Raw genomic sequence first — 26066 nt, 5'->3', positions numbered from 1 at the left:
AGTATGAACTGTTTAAATCCAAGGCGAGAGTCAGAATGGGGATAACACCCGAGCAGTCTCGTCGGAGGTTCAGAGCCCTAAGGTGGAAATCAGACACGTCATTTACCCGACATGCCTACCACATTGTGAAACATTGGGATACCTGGATATCAGAAGCAAGTGTTGAATCTCCAGTAAATTTGCCCTTCCTAATGCAAATGGAACAATTCTTAGAGGGTGTTCCTGAGGAAATAGAAAGATACATCCTAGATGGGAAACCCAAAACTGTAATCGAGGCAGGAGAGATTGGAGCCAGATGGGTGGAGGTGGCAGAGAAGAAGACAACTGGTCGCAGTTGGAGCGGAGACCAGAAGGGACCACCCCAGACCACACCCTATTACCGGGGACCGCCCAAGGCCCCACCTACCTCCCAAAGAACCCTCCAGACCCCATATCGTCCTACCACCCCATTCTCCAGCAACCCACCTCGCCCCAGTGACCCGTCAGCTGGACGATGTTTTAAATGTAACGAGCTGGGGCATGTAAAGGCCAACTGCCCCAAGAACCCAAACAGATTACAGTTCATTGCACCAGAATCACACCAGAGGTCTGCAGGCCCAGATACCTCCCAGATACTCTTGGAGCGGAGGGAAACTGTGAGTGTGGGCGGGAAGAAGGTCACCACTTGGAGGGACACCGGAGCACAAGTGTCAGCTATCCATGCTTCCTTAGTGGACCCCAATTTAATCAACCCAGAGATCCAAGTGACAATTCAACCCTTCAAGTCCAACTCTTTCAATTTGCCTACAGCCAAGTTGCCTGTCCAGTACAAGGGCTGGTCAGGAATGTGGACTTTTGCAGTCTATGATGATTATCCCATCCCCATGCTGTTGGGGGAAGACTTGGCCAAGCATGTGAAGCAGGCCAAGAGGGTGGGAACGGTCACCCACAGCCAGGCTAAACAAGCCGTGAGGCCTAGCTCTGTTCCGGAAACTTCTATCAGAACCCAGTCAGAGGTGATGGACCCGGACCCCAGGCCAATGTCTGCAACAGCAGTAGTGGATCCAGTCCCAGAGACCCAGACGGAACCAGTCCCAGAACCGGAACCAGCTGAACAACCAACACCAGACCCAGTATCAGCACTGAATCCAGTACTTGCAACCTCAACACCAGAGGGCCCCACCGAACCTGAACTGGCAGCAGCCGATAACCCTACACAAGAGGCTCAGCCGGAGCCTGAATCCCAACATAGTGCACCAGCGGAGAGCGGTTCACAGTCAACAGAAACAGCTCCATCCCCTATATCGCTTCCAGAGGGACCAAGCCTAGGTCCACAATCCCATGAGGAACTGATGTCTCCAACATCAAGGGAACAGTTCCAGACCGAACAGGAAGCAGATGAAAGCCTCCAGAGAGCTTGGACGGCGGCACGGAGCAACCCACCGCCTCTCAGCTCTTCTAATCGATCCAGGTTTGTTGTAGAAAGAGGACTTTTATACAAGGAAACTCTTTCTGGGGGACACCAGGAAGACTGGCATCCTCAGAGACAGTTGGTAGTTCCAACTAAATACCGGGCCAAGCTCTTGAGCTTAGCCCATGATCACCCTAGTGGCCATGCTGGGGTGAACAGGACCAAAGACCGTTTGGGGGGGTCATTCCACTGGGAGGGAATGGGCAAGGATGTTTCTACCTATGTCCAGTCTTGTGAGGTGTGCCAAAGAGTGGGAAAACCCCAAGACCAGGTCAAAGCCCCTCTCCAGCCACTCCCCATCATTGAAGTTCCATTTCAGCGAGTAGCTGTGGATATTCTGGGTCCTTTTCCGAAAAAGACAGCCAGAGGAAAGCAGTACATACTGACTTTCATGGATTTTGCCACCCGATGGCCGGAAGCAGTAGCTCTAAGCAACACCAGGGCTAAAAGTGTGTGCCAGGCACTAGCAGACATTTTTGCCAGGGTAGGTTGGCCCTCTGACATCCTCACAGATGCAGGGACTAATTTCCTGGCAGGAACTATGAAAAACCTTTGGGAAGCTCATGGGGTATATCACTTGGTTGCCACTCCTTACCACCATCAAACAAATGGCATGGTGGAGAAGTTTAATGGAACTTTGGGGGCCATGATACGTAAATTCGTAAATGAGCACTCCAATGATTGGGACCTAGTGTTGCAGCAGTTGCTCTTTGCCTACAGAGCTGTACCACACCCCAGTTTAGGGTTTTCCCCATTTGAACTTGTATATGGCCGTGAGGTTAAGGGGCCATTGCAGTTGGTGAAGCAGCAATGGGAGGGATTTACACCTTCTCCAGGAACTAACATTCTGGACTTCGTAACCAACCTACAAAACACCCTCCGAACCTCTTTAGCCCTTGCTAGAGAAAACTTACAGGATGCTCAAAAAGAGCAAAAAGCCTGGTATGATAAACATGCCAGAGAGCGTTCCTTCAAAGTAGGAGACCAGGTCATGGTCTTAAAGGCGCTCCAGGCCCATAAAATGGAAGCATCGTGGGAAGGGCCATTCACGGTCCAGGAGCGCCTGGGAGCTGTTAATTATCTCATAGCATTCCCCACCTCCAACCGAAAGCCTAAGGTGTACCATATTAATTCTCTAAAGCCTTTTCATTCCAGAGAATTAAAGGTTTGTCAGTTTACAGCCCAGGGAGGAGACGATGCTGAGTGGCCCGAAGGTGTCTACTACGAAGGGAAATGTGGTGGTGGTGTGGAAGAGGTGAACTTCTCCATGACCCTTGGGCGTATGCAGCGACAGCAGATCCAGGAGCTGTGCACTAGCTACGCGCCAACGTTCTCAGCCACCCCAGGACTGACTGAACGGGCATACCACTCCATTGACACAGGTAATGCTTACCCAATTAGGGTCCAACCTTACCAGGTGTCTCCTCAAGCTAAAACTGCTATAGAACGGGAGATCCAGGATATGTTACAGATGGGTATAATCCACCCCTCTGAAAGTGCATGGGCATCTCCAGTGGTTCTAGTTCCCAAACCAGATGGGGAAATATGTTTTTGTGTGGACTACCGTAAGCTAAATGCTGTAACTCGCCCAGACAACTATCCAATGCCACGCACAGATGAACTATTAGAGAAACTGGGACGGGCCCAGTTCATCTCTACCTTGGACTTAACCAAGGGGTACTGGCAGATACCGCTAGATGAATCTGCCAAGGAAAGGTCAGCCTTCACCACACATCTCGGGCTGTATGAATTTAATGTACTCCCTTTCGGGCTGCGAAATGCACCCGCCACTTTCCAAAGACTTGTAGATGGTCTCCTAGTGGGATTAGGAGAATATGCAGTCGCCTACCTTGACGATGTGGCCATATTTTCGGATTCCTGGGCAGACCACCTGGAACATCTACAAAAAGTCCTTGAGCGCACAAGGGAGGCAGGACTAACTGTTAAGGCTAAGAAGTGTCAAATAGGCCTAAACAGAGTGACTTACCTTGGACACCAGGTGGGTCAAGGAACTATCAGCCCCCTACAGGCCAAAGTGGATGCTATCCAAAAGTGGCCTGTCCCAAAGTCAAAGAAACAGGTTCAATCCTTCTTAGGCTTGGCCGGTTATTACAGACGATTTGTACCGCACTACTGCCAAATCGCCGCCCCACTGACAGACCTAACCAAAAAGAAACAGCCAAATGCTGTTCAGTGGACCGAAAAGTGTCAGAAGGCCTTTAACAAGCTTAAAGCGACACTCATATCTGACCCTGTACTAAGGGCCCCAGACTTTGACAAACCGTTCCTAGTAACCACAGATGCGTCCGAGCGTGGTGTGGGAGCAGTTTTAATGCAGAAAGGACCTGATCAAGAATTCCACCCTGTAGTGTTTCTCAGCAAAAAACTGTCTGAGAGGGAAAGCAACTGGTCAGTCACTGAAAAAGAATGTTACGCCATTGTCTACGCTCTGGAAAAGCTACGCCCATATGTTTGGGGATGGCGTTTCCACCTGCAAACCGACCATGCTGCACTGAAGTGGCTTCACACTGTCAAGGAAACTAACAAAAAACTTCTTCGGTGGAATTTAGCTCTCCAAGATTTTGATTTCGACATCCAACACATCTCAGGAGCTTCTAACAAAGTGGCTGATGCACTCTCCCGTGAAAGTTTCCCAGAATCAACTGGTTAAAATCGTCCTTGAGATGTGGAAAATATTGTTAGTCTTTATGTACTTGGTAGTATATTTAGAGATGCATGTGTCTTATTAACTCTGTTTTTCCTAGAGCTCCAGGAAGAAATCCCAGCCAGTGTTTCACCCTAGCTGAGATTTGGGGGGCGTGTCATAAATATAAAGGGAAGGGTAAACCCCTTTGAAATCCCTCCTGGCCAGGGGAAAGCTCCTCTCACCTGTAAAGGGTTAAGAAGCTAAAGGTAACCTCGCTGGTACCTGACCAAAATGACCAATGAGGAGACAAGATACTTTCAAAAGCTGGGAGGAGGGAGAGAAACAAAGGGTCTGTGTGTCTGTCTATATGCTGGTTTCTGCCGGGGATAGACCAGGAATGGAGTCTTAGAACTTTTAGTAAGTAATCTAGCTAGGTATGTGTTAGATTATGATTTCTTTAAATGGCTGAGAAAAGAATTGTGCTGAATAGAATAACTATTTCTGTCTGTGTATCTTTTTTGTAACTTAAGGTTTTGTCTAGAGGGGTTCTGTATGTTTTTGAATCTAATTACCCTGTAAGATATCTACCATCCTGATTTTACAGGGGGGATTTCTTTATTTCTATTTACTTCTATTTTTTTATTAAAAGTCTTCTTGTAAGAAAACTGAATGCTTTTTCATTGTTCTCAGATCCAAGGGTTTGGGTCTGTGGTCACCTATGCAAATTGGTGAGGCTTTTTATCCAACATTTCCCAGGAAAGGGGGGGGTGCAAGTGTTGGGAGGATTGTTTCATTGTTCTTAAGATCCAAGGGTCTGGGTCTGTAGTCACCTAGGCAAATTGGTGAGGCTTTTTACCAAACCTTGTCCAGGAAGTGGGGTGCAAGGTTTTGGGAAGTATTTTGGGGGGAAAGACACATCCAAACAGCTCTTCCCCAGTAACCAGTATTAGTTTGGTGGTGGTAGCGGCCAATCCAAGGACAACGGGTGGAATATTTTGTACCTTGGGGAAGTTTTGACCTAAGCTGGTAAAGATAAGCTTAGGAGGTTTTTCATGCAGGTCCCCACATCTGTACCCTAGAGTTCAGAGTGGGGGAGGAACCTTGACAGCTGCTCTTAGTGATTAAAGGAAAACGAGGTTAAAGGAATGTGAAGAGAGATCTGATTGGTTGAAGCAAAGTGGAATAGTTATTTTAAACACTCTTACTGTGTGTCTGATAGATACTGTGTGACAATAACAGATTTTTGCTACCAAAACAGTTCTGACTCAAACTGCTTCTCAGAGACATCATAGATCAGGGATTGGCAACCTTTGGCACGTGGCCTGTCAGGGAAATCCTCTGGCAAGCCGGGACGGTTTGTTTACCTGCAGTGTCTGCAGGTTTGGCTGATCACAGCTCTCACTGGCTGCAGTTCGCCGTTCCAGGCCAATGGGGTCTGCGGGAAGTGGCGCGGGCTACAGGGAATGGATCACTTGATGATTACCTGTTCTGTTCATTCCATCTGAGGCACCTGGCATTGGCCACTGTTGGAATACAGGATACTGGGCTAGGTGGATCTTTGGTCTGACCCAGTATGGCTGTTCTTATGTTCTAGGAGAGTGTCTTCGGCAGGCAGACAGAAGGTGGGCAGGATGCAGGTGCATATTCTCCTTCTCACCCCCCAATGGGCCCTGCAGAGATTCACAGGGTACTCAACTCATAATATTTGGTATTTTTCTCAAAATCACAATTCTGGTAGCTAAAGCCCAGATTTTTAAAGATATTTCAGTGTTGCTGCACTCAGTATTGCAATGCCTAACTGTTTTAGAAGCCTGAATCTCATTTTCTAAAGGATTTAGGCCCTTAGGAGACAAAATCCATTGACAGTAAATGTTTCTGTGTTTTACTCTGTAAGCTCTTTAAGGCATCAGTGGTCTCATTTTTTGTCTTATATTGCACAGTGTTTATTGTTGGTAGATAATAAGATACCCCTTACTAAAATCACATCACATCATTTCATAGTGTCCAGTGTCATGCTGGACTTTATATGGGTCCCCAATATGCCATACAAGGACTGACTACAATTGTGTAATAAAGGACAGTGAAGTTACACCTTGATGAGAACAGATCCCTTTCTAATTTACTTTTGTGCAGGGGCTGGAAAACATTTTGGCCCAAGAGCCACATCTGGGTATGGAAATTGTATGGCGGGCCATGAATGCTCACAAAATTGGGATTGGGGTGCGGGAGGGAGTGAGGGCTCTGGCTGGGGGTACGGGCTCCAGGGCGGGGCCAAAAATGAGGAGTTCAGGGTGGGGGAGGGGGCTCTGGGCTGGGACAGAGGGCAGGAGGGGGATAAGGTCTGAAGCAGGGGATGGGGGCACCGGGGGATGGCTCAGGGGTGCAGACTCAGGACGGCGCTTACCTCAAGTGCCGTCTGGAAGCAGCGGCATGTCCCTCCTCCTGTTTCTATGTGGAGGCACGGCCAGGCAGCTCTGCTGCGTGCTGACCTGTCTGCAGGCGCTCCCCCTGCAGCTCCCATTGGCAGGGATTCCCAGCCAATGGGAGCTGCAGGGGTGGCACTTGGGGCAGGGGCAGCATGCGGAGTGGAGCCCCCTGGCTTCCCCTACATTTAGGAGCTGGAGGGGGGACATGCTGCTGCTTTCAGGGGCTGCGTGGAATAGCCCCCGACCCTGTTCCCCAGCTGGAGCGCCGGACTGGGGCAAGCCCCAGAGCTCGCTCCCCAGTGAGAACTCGAGGACCGGATTAAAACGGCTAGCGGGCTGGATGCAGCCCATGGGCCATAGTTTGCCCACCCCTGCTTTAGTGGGTCAAATTACCACATTGCTGAGAAACTTGTGACCTGCAGTGCTGGGAATAATTTTCATTAAACCATGCTTGGAACTGACTCATACATTGTTCTGAGAACGCGCTATATCATGCAGAGCAATTATTCTCATCATATTAAAACAAGAAGCAAGTGCTACCATTTAGAAACCTCTTTTAATATAAAGCATTTCTACACAGTATTAGAGGACTGAAAAGGCATCTCCATTAACAAGAAAAAAGTTGCTTTTAAACTTGGCCTGGTCAAGTATCATCACTGAACTTCTTTGCTAACACATCAATTCCAATAAAGTGGCTCAGGAATTATAATTTTTAAATCATCTTATTAACTCAAGTACAGAACTTAAACTAATTGGGGCCAAAGCCAGTTCATGCAGGGGGAGATCATTAATGCAGATGATTAGTCAAAAATGTGTGTACCATAGGCAAGGTCACAGTGCTGTAAAATATGAAACTTCAGCCCAAAATAGGTTCTATCATGTCTGGAAGTTTCTGAGTGGGATAAAAATTTATAAAATTTGACATCTACTCAAGAAATACCTCATGGAGTAATTTATATTGCAGGAAAAAATGTGTAAAGTGGGCTAAATGTTATATGTATTAAGATTTTGTACTCAAAATTTGCAAGTTTCAGTTAAATGTATCTTGTTTAGCTAACAGAATATACTTAACAGGCATTGCCACCATTGATCTAGTTTGAAAAATTAATGTATTACCACTAGACTGGAACTCAGATGACTTGAGTTCAAAGTTCTGGTTCTGCGACAGGCCTGCTGGTGACTTTGGACAAGTCAGTTCACCTCTCTGTGCCTCAGTTTCCCCATCTGTAAAATGGGGATAATGATATCAACCTCCTTTGTAAAGTGTTCTGAGCTCTACTGATGAAAAGTGCTACATATGAGCTACTACTACTACCACCATCTTGGCCTGTGTACCTCATAATTTAAGGAAGTGTATATGTGATTGGGAGTCGTCATATATTGACATAAAACAGTTTAGGGCTTATCGTGAAGTATAAAATAGAGTAGCACAAAGATGAGTTCTGGCTTTGTTAGATATAGATTATAAACAGCAAATGCAAGATATAATATTAACAGGTGTGTGTGCTATAACAATGTAATACCACTGACATGCAAATACCAAAGCAAAAACAAGAATGCCATTTTTACAGTAAGTCACTATAATTGAAGCAAATTGTTATACTGCATTAATAAGTAAATGAAAATTGAAGCTTTAAAAACTTGCTCTTTATCTCAGCACCATGGTATCTAAGCAACTTGCCATGTTTGGTATCCAAGATATAGCAGCTTTAGAAGTTTTAAAAACTTAATTTTACTTTAAAAACATCATTTGATCATTACTCAAATAGCTTTTGAGTAAAATAGAGCTTTAAAAAAAATTAATATCTTGTTTGTAACGTTAGTCATTTTTTTAAAAACTATGTTGACAGCCCTGGAGACTGAAATTTTCTATTGATCCACATGAAAAGCTAACATCATGAGCTGTGTCATTGTAACTCCTTCATTCCATCAGTATGCCACAAAAGACTAGAAATCCTCCTTTTGGGTGGGGAAGATGGAAGATATTAGTAATATAAAATACATGTCTAATAAGTCTAATCTAAAATGTTAGTTCTTCAGGACAGGACCTGCATTGTTTGTCTATAAAGCATTATGCACACTAAAGCTGTTGTAGCCATATAAACTACTATCACCACACTTCCATTAACTAGGATCTCTTTTTAAAACCTTAGATCCAAATCTGAGAAGTCTAGACAAAGATCTAAATTAAGTTTAAATTTCTGAAGGATCTTCTAAAATAAAATACAGTCTTTTCCTCAAAAGAATAAAGGTTAGTAAAATCTGTTAGTCTATTATGAATCTGCCATCAGTCCGAAATTATATTTTCTTTTCTATTTAAGAAAAGAAGGTATGAAGTTTAAGCATGACACTTGCTAATTAAGCAGGTACTGCCAGTCTAATTTGTTAAAGACAAACAACCCAAGAAGTAGGAGGAGAGATCAATCTAATTAATTAATTCCTAAGCTAGCTAAAAAGACAAAGGATACCAGTACTAGAAACCTCTTCCAGTATAAGAAAAAAAGCAAATTAAGCTCATGCTGAAATCATGTCTCAGTCCACTTTCCTAAATGAGATTGTGGGGATAACCTCGCAGTGGGCTAAGGAAAGCAGAAATGATGGAAACTTGGGTACTAGACATTAACAGAAAAGTGCATCATACAAAGCCTGGGAATCTGGTAAATCATGCTCTGCTGTTTCCAAGGTCCTGTTGAAAACTAACTCCTGAGGAAATTAAAATAGTATGTTTTTAAAATTTTCAGTATCATTAATAAAAATCACACACTTCCTTGCTATAAATGCTAAGTTTACACTGAGATATTTTCATACATATATATTTGCAGTAAAATATTTTTGATACAAAAATTGGACCTTGGTTCTCCTTTCTTTCACAAGCACCTTCATGTCTTCTCAGATGCTGGAAAGTCTTCCCATCCTTATTCCTAAATACCTGCTCAAAACAAAAAACCTCTTTCCACAATTCCTCAAGCAACGGTTCTTATTTCTGCTCTTATGATCTAATTTCTTATAAACCGTAAAAAGAAGCATAACTCTTTCTCTTGCAACTTTGTCTTTTTAGACAGAAAGCTCTTCAAGAAGAGACTGGTTTTTGTAAAACACCTAGAACACTCTGGGGGCTATAAAAATATGTTTAAAATAGGTCTAATTAATAAATATAATTATTTCATATACCATTGAACTAGCGTGTGATCTTTCCTGCAACACATCATTAAAGTGGCAATTTCTGCAAAGATTCTGGCATCTTGCATCAAACCATAGATAGAAAGTGTAAGCATTTTCAAGTCTTTCTGCTCTGGTAGCAACAATTTTGTTTGACAACTGAACCTAAGCATAAAAGTCACCAGGAAAGTATTAGTGTCACAGCATGGGATGTCGTTAGAGGACACAGTCAACGGAACTGACCAGGGTTCTACCCCAGTATGACATTTCCTATATGACTAGGTGACTGCCACTTCTGTTAAATGCAACAACTGTAAAGATAAGTTAAGACAAAATGTGGCATCCTTGACTACATGCATCTAATTAGTAAGGATGGCAACTTTTGTGTGTGTGATCAGGTCCTAAGAATTGCTCTTTTTAGTTACTGCTCTACTGTGATAATGCACTGATTTGGTGACTACTTCCACTCTTCAGGAACTGGGCCTGCCTTAAAGTTAGTTGTCCTGCTTTTTCAATGTTGTGCACATTTAAAGGTTTCTTTTAAAAATAAGAGTAGTGAAGACTACAGCCCCTCTGCAATATTGCCTTATACTAGACTTGCTGTTTGCCTGCAGCCATACTCCACAATCCACCACTGTTGACTGGTGATAGCAAAGTAGCAAACGTTGAGAAACTGCAAAAGCAAACTGAGGTAATGAATATAAAACTTTGGTGAAATCCCTCCTGAGGTAATTATGGTAATTTGAACATGAGCTACTTCTATGGAAACATTCTCTCAAAAACTTTTGCAAGCCTTCTTTTAAGAGATGTCAGAAAGGAGAGCACATAGTACATTACTCTTTCCCTGTGTCCCTAGATTCAGCTCACTTAATATGGGTGCTTGGTATGCTAATGGTATACTGCTCTTCAATGTCATTTTCACCTGATTAATGGATGGTATTTTTCACCAAGTTAGCAACTCTTTTTTTGCAAGTCTTAGTGGTCTTATTGATCTAAGGAACAGTAAGCAATTCCAGAAAAAAAGCTAGTCAATACATTCTCTTTAGCATTCCTCTTCTTTTTAAATTGGCAAAGGTGTAAATGAAGTTTTATTCCTATCCATTCTATTTGTTCTCACATTCCACTGAAGACTTTTGTTTACCTCACCTGAACTTGCCACGCGATTACAGACATGAAAGTTGCGATACTACAACAGAAAAACTTCAAAACCAGACTCCAGGGAGAAACTGCTGAATTGGAATTCATTTGCAAATTGGATACAATTAACTTAGGCTTGAATAGAGACTAGGAGTGGCTAAGTCAATATGCAAGGTAACCTATTTCTCCATGTTTTTTCCTTACACTCCCCCCCACCCTTCTCAGACGTTCTTGTTAAACCCTGGATTTATGCTGGAAATGGCCCACCTTGATTATCATACACATTGTAAGGAGAGTGACAGGTTTCAGAGTAACAGCCGTGTTAGTCTGTATTCGCAAAAAGAAAAGGAGTACTTGTGGCACCTTAGAGACTAACCAATTTATTAGAGCATAAGCTTTCGTGAGCTACAGCTCACTTCATCAGATGTCTGATCATTCATCTGATGAAGTGAGCTGTAGCTCACGAAAGCTTATGCTCTAATAAATTGGTTAGTCTCTAAGGTGCCACAAGTACTCCTTTTCTTTTTGTAAGGAGAGTGATCACTTTAGATAAGCTATTACCAGCAGGAGAGTGGGGTGGGGGGAGAGAAAACCTGGATTTGTGCTGGAAATGGCCCACCTTGATTATCATACGCATTGTATGGAGAGTGATCACTTTAGCTAAGCTATTGCCAGCAGGAGAGTAGGGTGGGGGGAGAGAAAACCTTTTGAAGTGATAAACACCCATTTTTTCATGGTCTGTGTGTATAAAAATATCCTCACTGCATTTTCCACTTTTATGCATCCGATGAAGTGAGCTGTAGCTCACGAAAGCTTATGTTCAAATAAATTGGTTAGTCTCTAAGGTGCCACAAGTACTCTTTTTCTTTTTGCCAAAAAGTGTATGCTTAGAAAGGGAGAACTCTGGGACTGAGTTAGTCTGGGACTGATGATTTGGTTTCCTTTTAATTTTTTTTTCTCTCTTATCTGAGACCAGAAGTGGAGAGAGTAATGGCAGGAAGTGACCCAGTGAGGGTGTAACAGAGGATCCACAAGCCCCCAGGGTTTAATGCTGCTGACTCTGCTAGGGCCCTGGGTCAGAGCTCATTGGAGTGGGCAGGCCTGGGCTCCCCTACATTATCCTCCCCCAGCTCAGTGGATGCTAACAACTAGGCCACCCACCCCACCGGGACCCTACTACAATGATCTAACTGATCTTTGCTGTTTCTCAGCCTTTTGCCACAGGATCTCACTTACAAAAAAGACCACAGTTTCAGTAAGTAATATCCTGATTCACTTTTTAAATAATAACAGATGTTATATACAAAGCAGATATGTTAGTAAACCCATAGAAAGACTCTGGTTCTTAATACAACTTACAGCTGAAACGCCTTGTCTTATGCAGTAGAAGTAAGGAAACCTTAGTTATCCCTTCTTATCTTCAAGGCTCTTTGCACTAAACAGAACATATTCTCTCCAAAACTTAACATCTAATTGAAAAGCCAATTGTTTTTCTCCATCTACATAAGTGACTGATGGGAAGCTACTCCTGCCATGTAATTTGAAGTTAGGTAATTTGAAACAGTGAATACCATTAAAAACTTCAACATTTACAAAAGAAGTTAATGTATGGTAGTGTCTGAAATCCTGCAACATATCAGATTCCAGATTTTGGTAACCACTGGTAAACTCTGACCATGGTATACAATATTTCATATGGGAAAAAATATCTAAACTTTATTGTATACATATTTACAAATCTTTAATTCAAGAGCAGTTGTTTGTAGATTTTGTTTATGCACAATTCTTTGAGAGCAAATGTGAAACACCTTTAGTTTAAGCAGGAATTCCATTGATCAAAGCCATGTTTCTTAAGGATCTAGTTATAATTCCAAAAATTAGGCAATAAATCTGTGTAAACAAAACAAACAAGATAAAACATAGCCGAGAACATGCCATTCTGGGTACCTGACAAGAGCGGAATTGGTTGACTAGCAATGTGCATCTTTGTGGGTCTTTTCTTCCATCCAAACAGTCCAATTCAGCTGCTACTTGATTTAGTTCTTCATCTGCGTAGTAGAACTGAGCAAGGAGCTGCGGGTCAGTCCTCTGCAATAAAGAGAAACACACAATATTACACTTATCTACCCCTTATTTGTCTTTACAGAAAAGACCCTTTGGTTAATTCTTTACATTTAAAGGGAAACTAGTGTATGAACTGTTTTAGACCAGAACCCCACCAAAAGCTGTCAGAGTCTGACAGAGAGGAGGGGTTCTTGTTAGATACATAATTATGGGTAGTTTTTAAATTTTGACCCTCCAATAATTTAAAAAAAACTAAAGTCACTATTATTGCAGGACAAAGAGACTTATTACAACAAGCACTATCTCCAGAGTAGTACTGGCATGCTCAGCGATACTGATGCATAGTTACTCTGGCATAGTAAACAGCTGAGTTTTATTTGTTAACCAAATCAAAATATGACACACTTCAGCTGTAGTCAAAACAAGCAAAAATCATTTTCCAAGACAAAAAGGACAGAAGTTAGTGAAGAAATCCTAATCTTCTAATAAAGAATTATACAACTGACTCTTCTGACTTTCCCCTCTCCAATGTTTCCATGAGTCTACAGCCCACATTTCCTAAGCTATAACTGCACTGAGGTCACACATGCACACACCCCTATGAGCATTTTATTATTATCCTTTTAAAAGGACCTTATTAATTTACCAATTTTAATATTAGCAAAATACACATTCTGTAAAAAAACCAAAACCCTGAAGCCCTCACAGCACAACATACAAAAATGTTTACAGCTATATAACCCACAAGAAAGAATTTCATAACATAAATACCCTTTAGCAAAGATCAACATACAGTCACTATATTTCATAAGACAAACAAGTAACACCACTGGAACTGTTTATTGCATCGATGGCCTACCAAGTTAAGATGTAGTGACTTTAGCTCTGTAAACTATGCTAAAATCACTTTAGTCAATATTTGTCTTAATGCTTCTCAATCACTAATCTAAAGGGGCAATAACAAAAAGCTAACCTGGTAACTGGCACACTGACTCTTGTCCTTAAACAACTCATTGTGCATAAGCTTAATGAGTTTCAAGCTGTCTCTTATATCATTATGAGCTGAAAAGCCTTTAAAGTAAGATCTCAAACAATGTGAAGCTTGAAACAAGTCAATGCAGCCTTTTGTAAGGGAGCTGAACAAGAACATATTGTACTTTAAATGTTTGGAGAAAATATTTTTCCCCTTGTCAGCAGAAAGTCACACACTTATCGTGAAATAAACAGAAAAATACCTGAATGCATCCGATGAAGTGAGCTGTAGCTCACGAAAGCTTATGCTCAAATAAATTTGTTAGTCTCTAAGGTGCCACAAGTACTCCTTTTCTTTTTGCGAATACAGACTAACACAGCTGCTACTCTGAAACCTATAAAATACCTGTAAACTTTACCAATTTAGAGCATCTCTGGATTTATTCTCCTCCTTTCAGTCCCTTTGTTGTCACCTACTACTGAAGATCTGAAGTACAGTAACCAAGTATTAGCTGTTAAACATTCACAGACTTTTACAGTAGTTTTCCCCTATGCTTGTATTAGGGAGGAGAATGAAGCTTAGGGAAATAATTAAGAGATATAGAATTTAAAGTTAAAGCACCATGAGTATGGTCAGAGGGGAAAATATGTCTAACTGAGCTGCTGCCTGCTACGACTTGTTTTGCTAAAAATCTCTGTATTTGCTCAATAAGTTTCCAAACTGCAGCCCGGATCTCAACAACAGAACTCCAGCGCCTTGGGACTCACATTCCACCACCACCACCTACAGACCTGTAACCCACACCAGGCTCCTCAAACCATCAGACTTTTGCCTCTAAAGCTCTGGATGCTCTACCATTGCCATCTGGCTGCCTGATCTAAAAACTTTCTTCCACTTCTCTCCAGCTACCAAACCACTCCTGCTGCCAACCTCCACAATAAGTTCTTCTCCGTTATTTTCTCCTTCACGTTCTCACTCTACTGCCCTTTCCATTTCTTCATCTTCCATCTATCTCCCTGTTCCTCTCTTCCATCCCCACAATCTCTTTGTTACTGTTCCCTTCTCTCTCGTTCAGAAAAGGACAAGCAGAACCTCCAAAGCAAATTCATCCTTATTTTTGTTACACTTTCCTCTTGTCCTCTACCCACTACTTCTCTCTGCCATATCACATCTACTCAGACTGTTAGCTCCTCAGGCCAGGGACCTGTCTTTCTGGTATATTTTGAAAGGTATCAGGTACAATTCTGGGTGCATTCTGTAAGAAATATTGCTTACCCTCTTGCTGGAAGTTTTACTAAAAAATGCCAGGTATTGAAGGGCAGATTATGTGGTCCCAAAACTCGATGGATGGGCAGCTGCCCCCAAACCAAGGGTAGAAAAGCAGCTGAAATGCCACACCGTTCCCAGCACAAAGCCTGATTGCTTTTGCTTTCTGAGCGAGTGGTGAATTTGACCCTTAGTTTCTAAGGTCACCACAGTGTTCCTTTTTCAGTCCTATAAGGACTGGTAGTTAAGTCCCAGAGGCAAAGTTTTAGTGAGACACGGCTGAGTCCTATAGCTTACTGCTTTCTAAATTATTTCAGCCTGTTGAATATTAGTTTTAAACAGATTTTGATATTTCTTTGAAAATAATTAGTTGCAGAAATCAAAGTGTTAAATCCCTTTACAGCAAGGAAGGCATGATTTTTAAATGAATTTAGCTAAACTACCCTGCAGAAGCAAATATAGAAGTTAAATAATTATGGTCTTAAGCAAAAATATGAAGCTGACTTTTGAGCTCTCACATGACTGATCTTTCAAATTGGAGGATAAGAAGCTTTAATTGAGTTCTCTGCTGTGTTGTGTTCTGTTGCCGATTAGTGGCATAATCTTTGATTAATTATGTCAATCATATGTGGTCTATAGCAAGATGAAGCTGCATGAAACTAAATCTCCCAGCAGGGGTCATGTGAAGTGAATAACCACAACTTTCTGAATTCAATTTACACTTGATTAGCAGCAGTAAAGAGAAAGATAGTATCAAAGTCTCAGTGCTAATTTTCTTTTTCAATCTATGCAAAATATGGTTCAAATGATCCAGTCTGAAATTACTTATTAGTTTTTCCTGGATTGGTGTGAAATAGTATTGCAAATGTTTAAATCAACCCTTCTGATGCCAAATGAGGAATCTGGTTTAGAAGCACTTGCATGCCAAAGAGGTAATATATAATGTGAAACCCGCTGTTAAATGATTTTTGGTAAAATGTTGATTTTGGACAGTGTTAAAATGGAGTTTGTTCTTTTGGACTACATTTTGAATCAAAGCAGATTTAGAACAACTTGATACATACCAAGAAGATTAACAAGACAAGTGAGTGACATGAGTGACACATTTCTTAAGCCCCAACTTTAAGATGTTACTTTCGATTTAAAAAAAAGATGTTTAGAATTCATAACCTTATGACACTTAAATCATCATCCTTGTCACTTGTATAGCACTAACAATGTGGATGGCCCTGTACAGAGGAGTGTGAAGAGTATCAGGTTGAGAGAGGCATAGTCTTTTAATCTTAAATATGTATTATTTATTTATAAAACTGCAATTCTGAAGCTGAGAAGAAAATTATACTTACATAGCTCAGAAAGAAGAAAAGTGATAAGTCAATCCCCCATACTATCTGAAAGAAGTTACTAAGGCTCTGATCCTGTCAGCTCATAAACATGGAGAAATCCCTGCACAAGGAGCACTGTTCAAGTCAAAAGTGCACTCCCTTAACATGAAGCTTAAGGTATTCATCCTTCTCAAATACTGAACAGTTTGCAAACATCTGCACATGTGGGGGTCCAAGCATGTGCTTATGTGTAGGGTGTGTGCTGGATACTTGGTTGCCAGAGAGGAAAAAGGACAAAAGGTATGAAAAGCAATCTTATTTCAAACTTTTAACAAAATATTATGCAGGCCAAAGGAGGCCAAAAGCCAAAAATTAAAAATCTGACCATGTCTTTTTAAAGAACCATTCCAAAGGAAGCAAAATGTGTAATTTTGAAATGTTTGGGATATTCAAATAAATGAGGCAAGATCAAATTTCTTTCAAATACAACAGTTACATTATCATGATATAGCAACGTGCTATCCAAAATCAAACCAGACTATCCTTAAAAAAATCTGTGTTGAGTGGATAAGGGCAAGTATTCTACAACTGGAATAATCCAGAGGACTTTTTAAAATTGTTTGCCAAATTTTCATTTTTCTTTCTAAAATTCTCCATCATGTCTAATCCCTGCCCAATGTGTTTGATTTGTTTGTTTTCCGAAAGTTTGAATAATCTTGGAAGGTTCATATGGATGACTCATTCAATCAGATCTTGGAAAGGGCAGAGGCAAAAGGCATTCACATCAGGAAGCGCAAGTTTTAAGGTCGTGTGTGTAACCTTTGCTCTGCTCCCTTATGCAGGTGCTGTGACCCTCTGGGGTTCAGCCCAGACCAGGAAGGGTTGTGTTGTGCAGCCTTGGTTCAGAGCCTTGGTTCACTGACAGCAACGGAATGCTCAGCACAATAGCCTCACCCTGGCTTCCACATGCCTGGTTACGCCTTGCAGGATGACACCAAAACCCTCCCAGGCCTAACTTCTCTCCAAAAATGCCTCTCTGCAATGCTCTGCCCTTCTTACTGTAGCACCCACAAAACCTGATCAAGTTTTCTGCCTCTTTACAGAGAAAGTCAGTACATAGCAGATTATTAACTTAACTGGGACTGACAAACCCTCCACTTCAATCAAAGCACTGCAGAGAAAGACTTTTTTGGGGAAGAACTTAGGGCTGGAACTGTTGTTGCGGTCCCCAGCAAAGAGTAATTGGGCAGTGGAAGCCAGGGTGTGACCAGCATGTTTGTATGCTGCCTGTTGGTGTCAGGGCTCTGAGCAACAGCAGTATAACATCCTAGGTGCCCACAGTTAAAAAGCAGGTAGTGACTGAACCCCTTACCGGCCTCGGTGAACCCCAAAGCTTCCCATTGGCATAGTTGAACAGGATTGACACACAGCTTGCTATTTGACTGAGGTTTACAATTCAAGTCCTGGTAAAATAGTTTTAAGTAATTCCCACGCAAGTGAAAAGGCTGGGAACAATCACAGAAAGGTTACAGTTTTATTATTTTCTGTTTATTTATTTCAGGTGTGGAAACAGAACAGAGGACATTTAAAATGAGAGACAGCGAAACAACAGCTAAGTTAGAGCTGGCTTGTTTAGAAAAGGAGCAAAAAGCCTAAAATGAGCGGCTGAGCAAGGACGATGAGAAATGGGAAGCCAAACAACAAGAGCATGTGAATACCAAAAATGGGACGTGAACCAAATGGGCAAGAAGCAGCACACAAGTGGGTCCTGGAAGCAGAAGCAGCTGCCCACCAATAAGCCATGGAGCTGAAAGAAAAGGAAACCTTAGCGGGGAGGGGGGAGCTGGGGTAGCTATATAATCTGAGAATGGGGAAAAGGGATGGATAGGTTCCACAGCCCACAGGTACTTTCTCTCCCCAAGGAACACCAAGCTCAGATAAGCTGTCCTGTGTACAGAGAAACAGACTAATTCCTTACCACTTCCGAAAGGCTTTGTGAAGTACATAAAGTTCCAGAGGACAAGAAAGTTCCAACTTTGATTACTAAGCTCTTGAGTAAAGCATTACATATATTTAATGAAATGCCAATTGAACAGGCTTTGAAATATGAGTTGTATTGCAAACCTTTTCGAATTACTCCTGAAGTGTATAGAGTGAAATTTAGAGATCTCAGAATTAATGACAAGATGAGTCATAGGGAATGTGTGTATACATTGTGTGAGTAGATGAGAAAATGGTTCAAGGGGAAGGGGGAAGAGAATTATGACCAATTATTTGACCTTTTTACATAGGAACAGTTCCTGCGCATATATTCTGAAGAGATCGGACAATGTATTTGGGATAAACTTCTGGATTCTTTCCAAAAGGCAGCTGATGCCTGTGTGAAGCTAAAGCATTTGGTAAGCACAAACTGTAAACGGGGGAGCAGAAGCCCTGTTTACCCCTGGGAAAAAGGAGCATAATTGGGAGTCCAAACAAACAGTCACCTCCTCAAAATGAATCCCCTCTTGGGAATCTCTCTCTCAGATCCACTGTACAAGGGAACAGTCCCAGGTGTTACTTGAGTGACTCAACTGAGGCACAGCTTGAAGATGCTGGGAGCAGTCAGTCCCTGGTACAGCTAGGTGAACAGCTGTGGGCCAGGACTCCACTGGGAACAGGGCAGACTCATTGTGGTAAGAGATCTGGTTTCACACCTTTGTGGGTGGCAGAACCCTTTACTGGCTGGGGTGACCCAGAAGGGCATGAAACAACTGCTGGGGCTGTATAGATGTTAAGCAGGAAGAGAGATGCCCCTTAGTCTATGGTTCAGGGGGACTGTAAACATATGTCTGTGGAGTAGCCAGTGGCTAAACCTAGTGCATCAATGTCGAGGAGAGGTGGTATACTATTCTATGTCAGCAACTCTTGTCAGGCCTGACATACAGATTATGACAATAGTGACTTGGGGCAATAAGTATCTAAAAGGTGACATGTGAGCTATATACAAACTGGTAAACAGCTGGTCCTGAAAATCACTGCATGGCATATGTTCAGGGTGTGTACAAATATGTGCTAGAATTACGTTCTAAAATGTTTGGGGTAGACTGGTCTCATGCATTGTTTGCCATAGATAAAGGAATGTGTATTTGCTTGTCTGACCAGCCTGATCATCAGCAGACGATGAAGGTATATGTACATATAAGATAAACAAAGATATCAACTAACAAGTGGGGGAGACGACAGTCTAGTGTCTATACCCCAGCAGGAGAAAGAAACTGTGTCTGAGCTTACTTTTCAAATAATACATTTCAAAGGTTTACTTTACTATAAAAAGAGGGGGCAGGAACCCCAGAGTTATCCTTCACCTGAGGAGTCAAAGAAACCAAGCACTTTGAGCTCCATGTGTTGGACCCTAGCTAAAGAATAAAACTTTGAATTTGTCTGACTTCAACTTCCAGTCATTGGCTCTTGTTATCTCTGCCAGATTGAAGAGTCCATTAGTACACAGTATTTTCTCCTCTCGAAGGTACTTATACACTGTAATCAAGTCACCACTTAAATCTTTTCTGATAAACTAAACAGATTGAGCTCTTTAAGTCTCTCACTGTAAGACACGTTTCCAGCCCTCAAATCATTTTGTGTCTCTTTTCTGCACTCACTTCAGTTTTTAACATCCTTTTTTAAAATGTTGACATCAGAACTAGATGCAATACTCCACTGCCAGTCTCACCAATGCATCTACCACCCTACTCCTACTTAGTACTCTCCTGTTTATACATCCAAGGATAGCCCTTTTTGCTATAGCATCACACTGGGAAGCTCATGTTCAGGTGTTTGTCCATTATGACCCCTAGATTATTTCCCAAAACAGGTCCCCTAACGGTAGGTATGGTCTGTATTCTTTGCTCCTGGGTGCGTAACTTTGCATTTGGCTCATTAACATATATTTTACTTTAACGGGCCTAGTTTACCAAGCAATCCAGATTGCTCTGACTGCCCTTCCCTCATTATTACACCTCTACCCAGATGTAACGCGGTCCTCGGGAGCCAAAAAATCTTACCACATTACAGGTGAAACCACGTTATATCGAACTTGCTTTGACCTCGAGCATTTCCATTATTAATAGTCACTTCCCGCCCCTTGACTAGCCCCTCAGAACCCGACCCATCCAACTCGTCCCACTTCTTGTCCCCCCACCGCCCTCCAAGACCCTCTGCCCCTTATCCAACCTGTCAGCCATGGCCCGGCACCCTTAACATGCAGCTCAGAGCAGCGTGTCGGAGCCAGACATGCTGATCCGCCGGAGCATGCAGCCCCACCCCGCAGAGCGCTGCTTTACCGCGTTATATCTGAATTCATGTTATATCAGGTCGCGTTACATCAGGGTAGAGGTGTATTTACCATTCTTCCAATCCTTGTGTCATCAGCAAATTTTATCAGGAGTGATTTTATATTTAGGATAGAGTATTTATTAACATGATCACATACCATTATTTTGCAGGATCCCTGTTCACTGCACAGGTTGGACACATTAAAGGTCACTAACACAAACAAACTCACTCTAGTTGGTTACATACACTTAAACAAATATTTTGCTATGCCACACATTTCACCAAAATATGCATCCAAAATATGCAGTAAATTGGAAGCCATTACCTGGAAAATATACTACATTATTTTGCCTTTTAGCTGTTACAGTTTTTAAATTAACTATATTATAGCTCTTCTGATGCATGTCTGCTTTGTAATAGATCAAACATTTAATTTGCATGCTCCTGGCTGCTTTTACTTTTCACTCTGTAAAAGACCATCCATTGTATTTTTTATTAAACATCATCTTCATCTTTTATTCTCACTAAGCTAGTTGCTCGGGAGTAAAGACTGGTTGCCATTGACCAGTTCAGTGGAAGACTGAGAAATAATTTCTGAGCCTCTCTTCGTCTCATGGCTACAGTAAGTGTTTACCAAATAGATTCAGTCAGTGATCATTGACTCAGATTTGATTAGTTTGATTTAACTTACAATACAGTTTTGATCTGAATTACAGTTTTGAGTTTTGATTTGAGTTGGGTTATATTTTAAGATCTTTTTCTTTGTGGCTTTCTTTCAAGGGGAACTGTGAGATAAAGAATCATTAATTTTAAAAGTTGTATGGTTGAAACTCATTAGGAGTCATGTTATAGACCAGTAAGATCAGATGTTACATGCTATAAGATGAAAAGATCCTATTGTCACATCTTGTAAACAATTGACCTTTATTTGTAAAATATTGAGGTGTTTCTTCAAAAGGATAATATTTAGTCACCTGCTTTGGCTTTCATGGCATGGTCCCTCTAAGCATAAGACAGAAGCGAATAGCTACAGCACTGAAGCTGGGAATTAAAAATCACAGTGACAATTTACCAGATATTAGAATTACTGCTTATCCACTCAGAATTTCTGAAATTCAGATTTAAGACTTCTTTGAAAATGGCACGTCCAGAAATAGTGACTCTCCCTGTTGAAGATTTTCCTCTTTGTAAAGCAAGGGACTAAAAAGCAAAACTGCAAGAAGCCTTTACATCTATTAAATAATGAGATATTTGATCACTGCATTACAAAGGCAGGTTCTTCGCGGTGATTAAGTTTTTAGGTGTGTAATAATAATGAGTGAAAGCATATAGTATCAGCTAAATTATGAAATTATCCTGAATATAAAACTTAAGAAAACTATTCTAGGTAAACATTTATTTTTACTTCGCTGTGGAACAGAAAGTTCATATGCATTCTTCCTCCCGCACTACAACTGCAGGAGAATGTAATCTTCTTTATAACTAAAAATATTTATTTATGAGAATCAAGCCACAAATAAAAAGCCTAATTAGCTAAGTAAGGCACTGGAGATATTTTATTGCAGCTATTTAGATGGACCTCACACAGTGTGTTTCACTTTGAAGAAACTCAAAATAGAAAGAAAAGCATAATCCAAGGGCATTGCAAATCATATTCATAATCTAACAATCTCTTAAATATTTCCAAATTTTTATGTGGAGTCTGCACAAAAATTAGCAGTTAAATTTGTTATATCCAGGGTGTCACGGCCGCCTCAGTTTTAGAAGTCTCATATCCACCGTTCTCCATAACGCATAAAGTACTTAATTTGTCTTAATTTGATTTCTACATCTTCATTTACCCAGTATGGACATGAATGTGTTATCAATGTGACTGGCAGCAGCCTCCAGTGAAAAGTAAATAATTTCAGTACCAACCAGGATATACTTCCCTTGATAACCTTTCCTCAAAGTCTCTGTTCTGCCTTGGCAAGAGATAGTTACATCAACAATGCTCAGATTTTTCTGCAGAAAATGTCATTTTTAAATTGTTTTCTTTCTTTGTCTTCTCAACTGGAATAAAAGCTAAGGAAAATGGAAATATCATGAATGAACCACAGAAAAGACCAGAACAAGGAATCCATAGTGGGGTCTGAATCCTGGGTGTTGATAGAATTATATGGATGTGCTGCCTGTCAGTCATCCTGAGGACAATATTAATCATTTCTGTTTTGCTGAAGGTTGCAGAACAGAAGATAATCCTAAAATCTGACCAGAAATGATCCATTGAGCCAGTATTAAAGGCTCAAGAAACCAGTTGTTCATTTGTATTTTCCTCATGTTCCGAGCATTTATCCCTTTGCTATACATTTAAGAAATCCAGCAGTCTATATAAACCAATTAAATGTTTTCTCTACAATGTGTTCCAAAGGTATTGTTTTATGGATTCAGCTGATGGTAGATCTGAATTTCTGTTTATTGACCACCAGAGGGAATGGTGCAAGCCTCCATGCACTGTAAAACATGTATTTTAAGTGGTACTTTGACAAACAACTACACTATGAATTTTTTACCTCGACCCTGCCACCTGTTGCTACCATTGCTTCTGCTCCATCAATGTTTGTAATGGTGGGGACACTAGCATAGACAAAGTGTGCGTTGCTCTGGGTGTTTTAAGTGTCATATCACATAGACCTTTTCTGAGCAAGATTGGATATGGTGTTTAAAATGCCAGCTGTTACCTGTAAATCTATCTACACTAGCATTCCTACTACTGCTTCCACTAGTGGAGACATACCACTTGAAGCCAAGATGAATTTTTTAAAAGAAAAGGACTTGTAGACACACCCCAAGAGTGTCTTCCTTTGCTAATTCCTGTGGAAGAAGTGGTAGAACGGCTTCAAGTACTGTATAATGCTCCAGCTGCTTGACAATCTAAATACTGTAATTGGTATCTTCTTCTGCTGGTGTCACAATCTTGGGTTATGGGACAAGAGGCCTTTTCACGTGTCCAAATGATGATAAGCAACCTCAAACTTCCCATTCCTTAAAATGGGTATAGTGGCTGCTAGCAAAGTTCCATGAATACAAAAAATTACTATACCATACAGGAGTCAGAAGGGGAAATTCACAAAAGAAGGCACAATAATGCAGATCAAAATTTGAAAAGGCTATAGTTTAAGGACTTTATCCTGCCTACCAGTATTCAGAACAAATGGCCTAATATTTTGGAAAATCAGCTTTTGTATACATATGACAATGTGCACTGCCAAAGGCAGAACCGAGCTCTAAGTGTTTTAAAAACATTAATCTATGCAGTTCAGATTTAAAAGGTAGCTACAATATAGCATGTTTATAAACTACATAGCTGTAATAGACATTATGCACTAGCTACTCAAATGAATTTTAAATGAAAACTGGTATGAAATCTAACTAACACCTGGTTATGAAAATGAAGATATGTATGACATGCCTGATCTGTGACAAAAGCAGCTCTATGCCTAAAGCCAAACACTTTTCAACAAAAACAATTTATCCAATTGCCCATATGAAAAGTAAGATCCTTACAGTGCTACAAGTTTATCTGTTGGAAGCTTGTTATGCCAGTTACAAATTCTTAGGGAAGCTTGTCTTGTACACTGAATAGTTCGAAGGCTTCAAAGTTGTTGGGTTTTCCCCCAGAAGTGAACAAGTAACTTGTTCAACTGGGCCCATTCTTCATACTTCTCTATTTTTTTAAACTCATATGAATATGTGCTACCTCTGCCTTATACATATACTTGGCAAGTTCCTTAAAACAACATTACAAAATTCAAACACCAAATCCAATACATCCATAGGCAACAATCCTGCAGTGGTAGGTGAATAGGCCAAAATACCTAAAAGGTCTTTTCTATTTATAATTCTATTATAAACCAAGCAACAATAAAGATTTCTTATAACACAAGTGACATAGACAAATAGTAATATATTTTTCTTTTAACTTATGTGACATTTTAAAATCTAGGAAGCAAAAGCAACTTTGCCAATGTTCTAATCTTCTTCCTTTCTGTATTTAAGAAAGAGGGAAAGTTTGAGAAGAGTTTCAGTTTTGCACACAATGGTGCTTACAATAAAGAATGCGGTTTTGCTGGCTTTCTGGTGCTGTGGATCTCAGCAAATCTGAAAAGTGATGATTACATTCATACTCCAAACTATGACTCTGCAGAGGTCAGGTCCACTGGTTTTGTGATAGTCGATAAAGTCATCCTAACGGCTCTTAGTAACATGACCTGGGTTTAAGCCTATTTTCATTAGAAGTGCACCATAAAGTGCACGCTGTGGTAGTATTGCTTGTATTCCTGATCTTCGGTCTACCATTTGTAGTCGGAAATATAGCTACGTAAAATCAAGAACTGTGAGGGACAGAGAAGTTGGGTAGCCAACCACAGACACTAGAAACATTACTGGATATACTGCACCATCTTTCCCCTGGGTTGACCATTAATGATCTATATAAGTCAATAAAATAAAGCCTGCAAACCTATTCTGCTAACCATGACCAACACAAAACATGAGATAACGGGTGAAAGCCAGGCTCTGTTGGAGTCAACAGTGTTGACTTCAGTGGCTCCAGGATTTTCCCCAATGACTTTATACCTGATAGAAGTTTTCAAACAGACAAAATATTTTAAACAAACAAAACAATCAACTATATGCAAACTGGAACGATATGCACTCGGCCAGGGACACTGATTTAAATAAATGTATCTATAGATGCTGCAATGGAAACTAAAATAAACTAATGAACTATAGATTTATTCAATACCTACAAAAAAGTCAAAATAAAAGAGCAATAATATATAATCTGATGGAAGTATACTTTATTATCACATGAAAGAGCTCCAAAGCCAGAAGTTAAAAGATTCCTCTGCTCATTCCCCTATCTGTCCCCAATGTCTACTGAACAACCATGATGTCTTTCCTTACCCCATTCCTGTCCTATAACAGGGCACTGATCCTCTGGGTATATGTGCAGCCCAACATACCTATTACAGGCTCTGGCTTTAAAACCTGGAATTCTCAAAGAGATAATCTGGAAGAACAGAGAGAAACTCCAATCCCAGGGCCCAAGAATGAGAGCAAGACTGTTAACAGCAGGAAACAGGATCATAAGGCTTCCTGTCTCACAGAGAAGGAACTAGTAGACAGTTGTACAGCATGCAAAAGCTGCTCGGGAAAGCACTCCAGTTGTGCAAGGAGAGGGCTTCCCCCACAACTGGCACCACAGCTGGAAAAAGGGGGAAATTTTACCTGTATGGAGCAGGAAGGAGCAGGAAATGGCTGA

General features: G+C 41.1%; 1 protein-coding gene across 7 annotated transcripts in view; it reads right to left on the bottom strand.

Moving 5' to 3' along the window:
- Window positions 1-26066, bottom strand: part of ZFYVE28 (zinc finger FYVE-type containing 28) — a 309168-nt gene that overhangs the window by 127068 nt on the left and 156034 nt on the right. For 6 of the 7 annotated variants that reach the window (XM_073342720.1, XM_073342722.1, XM_073342726.1 and 3 more), the window contains exon 2: window positions 12767-12907. In XM_073342720.1, the coding sequence (XP_073198821.1) occupies window positions 12767-12907 (141 nt within the window). Of the gene's footprint in view, window positions 1-5580; window positions 5768-7639; window positions 7701-12766; window positions 12908-26066 lie in introns of those variants that run through there. The other variant, XM_073342723.1, reaches the window with a different exon arrangement.

Source organism: Lepidochelys kempii, chromosome 4 (assembly GCF_965140265.1).
Source record: "Lepidochelys kempii isolate rLepKem1 chromosome 4, rLepKem1.hap2, whole genome shotgun sequence".
In the NCBI taxonomy this organism is placed as follows: domain Eukaryota; kingdom Metazoa; phylum Chordata; order Testudines; family Cheloniidae; genus Lepidochelys; species Lepidochelys kempii.
Note: the sequence above shows the minus strand (reverse complement) of the source record. Positions and strands in the feature narration are given on the sequence as shown.